This window comes from Nelumbo lutea, chromosome 5 (assembly GCF_056320005.1).
Source record: "Nelumbo lutea isolate HS-2025 chromosome 5, American lotus-T2T, whole genome shotgun sequence".
In the NCBI taxonomy this organism is placed as follows: domain Eukaryota; kingdom Viridiplantae; phylum Streptophyta; class Magnoliopsida; order Proteales; family Nelumbonaceae; genus Nelumbo; species Nelumbo lutea.
The window spans coordinates 23978675-23988364 of NC_142688.1; the positions used below are offsets into that span (position 1 = coordinate 23978675).

A 9690-nucleotide genomic window follows, 5' to 3' on the forward strand; every position below is an offset into this window, starting at 1 on the left:
TTTCCTTTTTGGGTTGTGGATTAGTGATTTAGGTCAAATGCTTTAATTGATGATATGATAGTTAAATAATAAATTCTTAAAAAAATAACAAAGTACATGTAATCAAAAGAATATATAAAAAATTATATATTAATTATGTCAAACAAAAATTATTTATGATAAGTAAAAATTATTTATATAATGTAGGTAAAAAATTCTATCACATTGGGGAATATTTATAATGTTATTTATTCATCATAATAAATAAAAATAATTGTTAAAATAAAATTTATTTTTATTTATATAAAAAATGGAATACAAAATTTAATAATAATAATAATAATAACAACAACAACAATTGTAATTTAAAATTTTCACATGCAATACACGTGCACATTTAATACAAGCATTTGAGTTTATTTTTAATTATATTGTTACTTTTGTTGATTTTCAATTTTTATCATAATTATGATATATCTAAAATTTAAGTAATTAATATGAAAAAAAAATTCATATACAATGCACGTGCTTAATTACTAGTTGATATAAATGTATATATTAAATTGCGCTCAGACTAGTTTTTGGCTACCTAAAAATTAAAAGAAAAAGCCGTATTTTCTAGGCCCAAGATTAATCATGTAAAATTAAAACCAAAATTTCCTACTCACTTTCTCTACCCACCCAAGCCCTGCCCACAATAAACTGCACATCTCATAATAATACAAGATAGCCATGTGTGACTATAATTCAAGACCGATTGATTGTAGAGGGCTGGAAATCCGATCTGGTAAAATTGTGGACTAGGTAAGTTCGGGCTCGAATTGCATCCCTTGAGCTACTTAGTGAGACCTTTCTCAACGTTTTCTTTCCCTTTTGTGATTCTCTTGTATTTTCCTTAGAATATATTTTTATGAAGTCATGACATGTATGTGTGTTCAAAAGCGTATTTCTATCAGGACGTGGCACATATAGATACCCTAAAACACACGTTTTGCACCTGAGTTATGGACAAAATTTATAAATTAACATTTCCGTACACCTGGCCGACTTAAACTATTCATTTCACATGCCTTACTAATAGGGTTGTCGATAGGGATATTGGTCCAATCCTATCCTCTCCGTTATGAATCCATTACAGATGAATCAGGTTCAATCTATTACTGAATATCATTCTGAATTGGTCTAATTGAGTGTTTAGATCTAAATTGTTCAATTTGATTTTAATTTAGATTGTGTCAACTTCAAATTTGGTCCATTGACAGATATATTCTTATTTTATGTCAATAGACCAGATATTGGTCTAATCCAATCCAGTTCGACATAAATCTATTATAAATGAACTAGTTTCAATCAATCCAATAAATACTTTAAACCTATAAGTCTAGATTAAGCCAATTCAATATGTATCACTAGTTTGTTCAATTTGTTCAAATTTGTTCAAATTTGATAAAATGTTCTTAAACCTATATGTCCAATTTGTTCAAATTTGATTCGGACGGATCCTTAAACCCAAACCCTGTCCATTGACACTCCTACTACAATTGTTTCACCGAATTATCTATGCTCCACTAAAATAATATCAATTGCCAAGCTTTCCATTCTAGGTTGGCTCGTGTCCTTTATGGTTTAAGAACATTTTATCAAAGCAATTTTGTCAATCACAGTAGGACCAGGACCACACTTGTTGAGACTCGAACCGGCAGAGTTAGCATGCTCATGGACCATTCTTCCTTTTTAAGTGCAGAATTTTCGATTTTCAAGAATCCGAATGGGCTGCAACGAAAGTCATGGGGTGAACACGCCAATGTTTTGTATGCATAAGCTGTGGATCCAAAGTACATGAAACATTGGCATTACACAACTGTGTAGCTAACCTGTTTAGAGTGGCAAATGGTATTCGATTATTTGAATTTGAATCCAATGTGGTGAAAGTAAGTCTGGCCTCTGAACTACTTGATACATGGCACGTTCAAGTGGTTTCATGGCCTTGCCTTTAGTTCAGAATCCATTGTCTTGTCGTGGTGCCATAGGATAAGAGTCACCACAGCGACATGTGAAACTACTATGGGCTTCTTAGCTCGTGTGTATAAGCAATTCTGACCTCAGCGAGGAGACCTCTATATTTCAACGCTTGTCCATCAAGTGACCACCTAGTGGGACATTTCACAAGACCATTGACACGTAAAATAGCTGATCTCGGGCCCATTTCATATATTGAGAACATGGAGGACAAATCATCACAACATGTTACAGCTAAGTACCAGGTGGCTGATACATGCAACAGATGGCTACATAGGTAGCCCTGATTAGGCTCCAAGTGCCTGGGCCGGGTTCCAGGTGTCTCGATCAGATACCAGATGGCCTGAGTTGGGCCATAGATGTCCGAACTGAGCACTATGTGACGTAGTTCGGGAAACAGATGCCTATATAGAGCTATAGGTATCCTATCCGAGCAGAGCAAACTCAGATGTCTTAAGCTACGGCAAACTCATAAAGTATTCAATTCATACTTTATGACTCACTAAATATCCAACTATTCTCTTCATCATTCGACATAATTGACTTGACCGTCGGAATTACAAACCCGGGATACCCTCTAACCTTGTCTTCCTTCTTACAGGATACGCCTGAGCTACTCCAAAGACTTGTTTTCAACGGCGTCACAATCCATTTATAATTTACTTGGATCCATTACTATCAGATATGATTAATCAATTCAACTTGATTTAAATGCATATGCTTGTATATATTTTAAATTTATATTGTATCTGATGATGTCGGAAGAAGAAATCATAAGGCTCAGGGTAAAATCCCAGGCTTATAACTCTGATCAATTCAGTATAAAGGAAGAAGAATATCCGAAGCAGATCCCAATTCTTATATAGGTGGGGTCACTTGCTCCTTGTGATTAGAGACTTTAAGACACGTGGTTGAAGTTCATGAAACATCTGCCGAAGGAGATTGATACGTCTCAGCGTACGTAGGAGATGTTTGGGTCCCTCCTTCTATCATGGCTCATGATATGGGCAGTGGTGGTGCCAAGTGGTCATTGACATCATGATACATGTGTCCAACTCGGCAAGATGTGCTTTCTCCGAGCTGAGATTTGATCGATGACGTCGAGGTAGTCCGATAATGGCCGAGGTCAATGGAGTCTAAAGTGACACTCGCTTCTATTGTTGCCACGTGTCAAAATTATGTTCGTGATTAGCTCTATAAAATTGATTTGAATGTTGTGCTTTTACTAAATTTTTTATGGGAATTCCTAAGTAGTATCATGAACTTTTGGCCTATAGTCATTTTGGTCTCCAAATTTTAAAATACACGTATCTAAAATTTTAACACGTATCAATCCAATATCTAATTAGCCGTTAAGTAGCATTTGAAAAGTACATAAATGCTCTTTAAGTGTTATTTAATTTTTTTTTATAAATCATCAAAATATTGATAAAAAATTAATAATCTCAAATCCTTGTTTCTTCTATTCAAGAAAATTAGGACCACTAAAATATCCACCGAGACATAACCCCAACTAATTAATTTTTTATTAACATTTGATTAATTTATAAAGAAAGTTAGATGACACTAAAAAAGAATTTGTATCTTTTTCACATGCCACTTAACGATTAGTTAATAGCTAATTAACAATAGGTGCTGGATTGACACATTTTTGAAAGTTAATTACAAGACCAAAATGACACCAGGCTTAAAGCAGAGAGTACTAAGTGGGAAATTTCCCTTTAGAGTTTAGTCCAAATTTCATATTGGGAACTGATGAAGGATGATTTGACCCGATCTATGAAACGGCGACACATGGACACTGACTCGATGTAAGCAATAGCTCAACATTGTGGCCCGATATAGCTAAGTAATGGGCCCATAAAGCAGCTTGCCACGACGCAAGTTCCGGGTTCCCCGAGCTACCCCCAAAGGGATATTCCGAAGCAACTTCAGCTCGCAAGCTAAGAAAACCAGCTCGCCTGAACTCCCAAGCAGACAAGTTATCCCGATGACTAATTCTACTAAGGATACTCCTGAAGTATTCCGAACTCGCTGCAAAGTAGCTTGCGAGTGGGTCGCACGAGCATTCCACAGGAAGCTTTTATCTGACAGGTACCAATCAGACTGTGCCATATCCCTTATTGACGGCGTAGTCCCTGTCCTTTCAACAGTCTGCGCCCACGTCTCTCAATAGGTGGAGGCGTGCCTGTCACTTTGGAGACGTGTCACTCACCCGGGTAAGGAATACGTCACAACGACCACTTGCGTAGCCCTGGTAGGTAACGACTGTGGCAGAGGGCCCAGTGGCGGTTATGCCCGATTTCCCAAGGAGCGCCCCTATAAAAGCTCTCAGGGCAGAGGATAAATCTTCTTCTGAAAAAACCTCCAATCTCTCGAGTACAGGAAAATTGCGTGACCTCCACTCTTAGCCTTCGTCTTTCCCTTTACTTCCCATACATAGTACTAACTTAAGCATCAGAGTATTTTTACCAGGTAAATCCCTGGGAATCTTTCCTTTCATCCTCTCAGGTGCTGTTCATTACCAGTAAAGAGCCAATCAGCGGTCAACTAGGAGTGCCTGGATCGTGCTACATCGGGAACTAATCACAATATACCACGTGGGCCAATATTCTATATTTTTTCGAGTCAAGATTCTCTCCCGAAACGTGCATTACATATGAAATGTGAATATCGATGATCCATCCACGCAGTTGCCTATATTTTAGTGTGTTTTTTTTTTTTTTTTTCTGTTGTAAAACGAAATTTCATGAAAGCAGCACATAATAGTGGTCGGTACTCGGTAGTCGAAAATCGGTGGCCCAGCCCAGCCATACCAAGAGGCCAATCCACACGAGTCAATCAGCACGCCTTCCACGACCGTACACCCCAGCCCATATCCAGGCCCACCATCCATCGTGCTTCAAATATGCTTATTGACGAGTGAGTATCCTACCATCCATCCCCAGTTCCCCACAGGCCGCAGTCGAATTTGAAGCAGGAAGCCAGGAACTAGGGAGAACAGAACAGGCCACACTCTAACGACTCTTTGATTGTACCAACAACTGAAGGGCACCACCAGTGAATCAGTCATTTCCACCATGGCTATTCCCTTTTCCGCCTCCCAAAATATCTTTCTGCAAACCCAGCCCGGGATTGACGCTGGAATAGCTTCCTCCTCCCTACTTCCTCCATATTCCCCGAGACTGCAATCGCCGGCGTGGAGTAAAAGCCTAAAGCCGGCTAGTCGCTTATCGCTTCGTCCGATCGTCGCTTCTTTATCCGAATTACCTTCATCAACAACTACAGCTACTCCATCAACTCCACCGCCCAAGCTCCCACTCAGAAAAATCCCAGGAGACTACGGCCTACCCTTTATCGGCCCAACCAAAGATCGCCTCGATTACTTCTATAACCAAGGCCGAGAGGATTACTTCAGGTCCCGAATTCAGAAGTACCGGTCAACCGTATTCAGAGCCAACATGCCACCTGGCCACTTTATCGCCTCTAACCCTCGTGTCATCGTCCTCCTCGACGGCAAGAGCTTTCCAGTACTTTTCGACGTGTCCAAGGTCGAGAAGAGAGACCTATTCACTGGCACCTTCATGCCCTCCACCCAACTGACCGGCGGTTACCGAGTCCTTTCCTATTTGGACTCGTCCGAGCCCAATCATGCCAAGCTCAAGCAACTCCTTTTCTTCCTTCTCCAATCCTCCCGCCAGAGGATCATCCCAGAGTTTCATGCCACCTTCACTGAGCTCTTCGAGACCCTAGAGAGTGAGCTCGCCGCAAAAGGGAAAGCCGACTTCGGTGGCCCTAATGATCAGGCGTGCTTCAATTTCCTCGCACGCGCCTTCTATGGGGCCAACCCATCGGAGTCAAAGCTCGGCCACGACGGGCCCAATCTTGTCGCGAAATGGGTGCTGCTCCAACTAGGCCCTCTTCTCACCCTGGGTTTGCCGAGTCTTGTAGAAGATCTCCTGCTTCATACCTTCCGTCTCCCCCCAGTTCTCGTCAAGTCCGACTATCAGAGGCTCTACGATTTCTTCTACCAGGTGTCAGGCCGGATCCTCGACGAAGGGGAGAAGATGGGGATCAAGAGGGAGGAGGCTTGCCATAACCTCCTTTTCGCCACGTGCTTTAATTCGTTCGGTGGTATGAAGATCCTCTTCCCCAACTTGCTCAAGTTTACCGGTCGCGCGGGGCCGAAACTGCACCGCCAGTTGGCTGAAGAGATCAGGTCCGCCGTGCGATCTAATGGGGGAAAGGTGACGATGGCGGCGATGGAACAGATGCCGCTGATGAAGTCGGTGGTGTACGAAGCGTTGCGTATCGAGCCACCGGTTGCCCTACAATACGGGAAAGCGAAGCGAGACCTGGTGATCGAGAGCCACGATGCGGCCTTCGAGGTGAAGGAAGGAGAGATGTTGTTTGGGTATCAGCCCTTCGCAACGAGAGACCCGAAGATATTCGAGAGAGCGGAAGAGTTCGTGCCGGATCGATTCGTCGGAGAGGGGGAGAAGTTGTTGAAGCACGTGTTGTGGTCAAACGGACCGGAGACGGAAAATCCGACGGTGGAGAACAAGCAGTGCGCCGGGAAGGATTTCGTGGTGCTGGTATCTAGGCTGTTGGTGGTGGAAATGTTCCAACGTTACGATTCGTTTGAGATCGAAGTTGGGAAATCGGCTTTGGGAGCCGCCATTACTTTGACGTCGGTCAAGCGGGCGAGTTTCTGATTTCTGAGCTGTCAGAGCTCAGGCAATCAACAGTGGTATCAGTTGGATGGATTCCGCAATTTTTTTTTCGTTTGAAATTATTAAATTATCGTACGTTTGTGACAACGATTTTTTTGGGAGAAATGGAAGTCAGCAATTGCATAGGCAGTTGTTGGTGGGTGGCCCCACCCACACTATTTTTTTTTTTATAGATATTATTGTCATATGGATCACAGGTTCACAAGATCAGCTTTTCTTGGCGAAAATGATATTCGCCAAAATAATTGATTATGATTTCTAAAATATAAATCAAAATTTCGACATCCTGGTCGTCAAATCTCCACTTACTGAATCATGAAACCGATTTCTCAGGGTGCCATTTGTTTGGTGAATGGTGACAGCACCACCCCCAGAGAAAAAAAGGAAAAGCTAGTTGTTTTTTCAGTGGAGTCTCTAAATTGTTGGTATTTCAGGATCACTCGTCTGCCTAACCTACAAGGTCACAACTTGGATCACTTGTCTTTCAAAGTTTGTATACAAACTTACATCTATCGGGATCCCTCACGGTCACGTTGTACTTATCTACTTATTCATGCTTATTTGTCAATTTTTTGGGGGGTTTTTATCCTATACGATAAGAAATATTAATCTTATCGTAGGTGAAATGAATTCTGACCATGAATTGATATCAAACTTACGAACAATTTATGCTGCACTCTATTCTCCGACGTGTCCCACGCTGGTATGAAAACTATAGCGTGATACGTCTTATTCTCATAATTCAACGTTCTTCCATTCAAATTCTCAAATGACCATTTGGGCCCCATAATTTTTTTTTTATATGGATTTTGGGCCCCATAACTTGACAGTGGGTTTTAGTCCCCTAAACAACCCATAAGATTTTTTGTGGCATTTCCTATGAATTACTATAAAATAGATACTTCTTAATATATAACTTCCTATGGGACATGCACTTGACATCCTTGTGTGGTTTTACATTATTCTTGTACTCCTCTCCCGCTGGAACATGTAGTGAAGATAGAACCCATCTTCAGAGGCAGCATTCTCATCCAGACGAGGTTTCTTTCTATTGACACACTGTACCAGCATCTTTGTGCTCATTTTTCATATCAAACTATCAGTCACGACAGTCACCAAAGGATAAATTTTCTTTGATGATCTTTAGGGGCTGTTTGAAAACAATTCAAGTTGCCGAATTGAACGATTTATTATTATTATTTTTTTTGTTACATGGATAAAATAATTAAATAATAAAATATTTAAAGGTATAATAACTTACTCAATTCCAGTTTCAGTCATTAAGGAACCGCCAACCTCCTTAGAATCTTATTCACTAAAAAAAGGCAATAACCTTAGTTCATTCACTTAAAATTTTTATAGAGATAGGATTAGGTGAATGCAATGACCGTCTACCAGACTGTGGAATCAATGATATGCCCCACAATCATTTAATCTCTCACTGGTGTGGGGCGTTATGATCACTAGTTCCACAACTCATTATACAGTCATGGCATTCGGGTAATCCAAATTTAGGTAAATATGCGATAAGGTCATGTTTAGATTTCATAGATTTACTTATGATTTAATTAATGGTTTTATTTGATATTAATCTTATTCGAGTCATGCATTATTATAGAAATTAGGAGTTGCAGTCTCTTACATATGGTGAATGCTGTATAGCTTTTGACAGGATCCATCATATCATCCACTAATGGTGGGTCCTGATCATATAATTTTTTTCTTTTAATTTTCGACATGAGGGTGCTTCATTGCTGTTTCATTGTAGCACGTCTCTTCTTTTCATAGAAATTACGGGTCACAATCTAAAGTCTAAACCCTACCCAAGGCTTTAACCCCATCGAAAATGTATGTATCTGGGTTGTATCCGAATATTGACTGAACCACTTTTTCGATTTGCCCCTGTATTTGTCTGGTTACCTTGGCGTTGCTTTTCCATTTTAGTACCACAACAATGCCACAATAGAGATTCTCATCCAACGGTTTGAAAGTGTATTCGATTATAAACGCTTTAAGTGATCAAAACGGTTAAGGAGTAATTAACAAATTGGAAGAACATAAAACCACGCGCAACAATGGCAAGGCATTCTTGAATCACCTTTGACCCGTACGTGTTACATGGTAAGTGGCTTCGACAATATTTCTTCCTGCCTTAATAGGATCTCAATTCAAATCCAAATGGACCCAAACCATACCCAACTTGTTTATTGACATGGGCCATTTTAGCAATCCAATCCAAACCTGTTAAATATGGATACAGTACAGGATAGGATCTCAATTCAACCCGCTCCATTACATTCCCTATAAATAAAAAAGAAAAAAAAAAGCACCGTGGCATCCCATATCATATTCATGCAAGTTTTTCTTCTCTCATCCGATCCATGGCAATCATCACAAAGTTCAATACCGTGCTTTTAGCCTTCCTTTTGGTTGTTCTCGTCTCTCTTTTCGCACTTCATGAATGTAGTAAGTAATGAAACCGTTGTTTTCATTTAATTTTATTTCTTTGCTGATCACTATTATTAATTGAATGTTGTTGATTTTAATTTAACTGTAAAAAATTAAAACAGGCCATAGCAGCGAAGATGAAATTTCAAAGGCAAAGCGTAATGGGTATGGGCTAGAAGAAAGCAAACTTAATCTTTATCCATGCATCAGGGCTTATTGTGGAGGCAAGTGTTGGTGTTGTCTAACTGCGGCAAAGCCCATGGAAACTTGTTGGCCTGAAAGACAATTTTGTATTCAAGCCTGCCCTCCCTTTCACCCTCCTGATCACCCTCGGCCTTCTCCATGATCGATGATTCAGCCTTAGGCTCTTAGCTTGCTGCTGCTTGATCCATCTTTTCTTTCCATATATATCTGTACACACGGTGAGTGTGGAAAGCTTATTCTACGACTTTTTTTACTTCATGAAATAATAAATAATATTAGCAATAAAGAATCAGATTTTATCGACTTA

General features: G+C 40.1%; 1 protein-coding gene and 1 long non-coding RNA gene across 2 annotated transcripts; both read left to right on the plus strand.

The window, feature by feature from the left end:
* Window positions 1-4706: 4706 nt before the first annotated feature.
* Window positions 4707-7015, plus strand: AOS (allene oxide synthase). The gene has a single exon (XM_088946903.1). The coding sequence runs from the start codon at window positions 5079-5081 to the stop codon at window positions 6711-6713; it is 1635 nt and encodes a 544-aa protein (XP_088803029.1). The 5' UTR covers window positions 4707-5078; the 3' UTR covers window positions 6714-7015.
* A 1801-nt stretch (window positions 7016-8816) lies between these two features.
* Window positions 8817-9690, plus strand: LOC148851039 (uncharacterized). The gene is made up of 2 exons (XR_016099744.1): window positions 8817-9197; window positions 9302-9690. It is a non-coding gene; the product is annotated as an uncharacterized LOC148851039 (long non-coding RNA).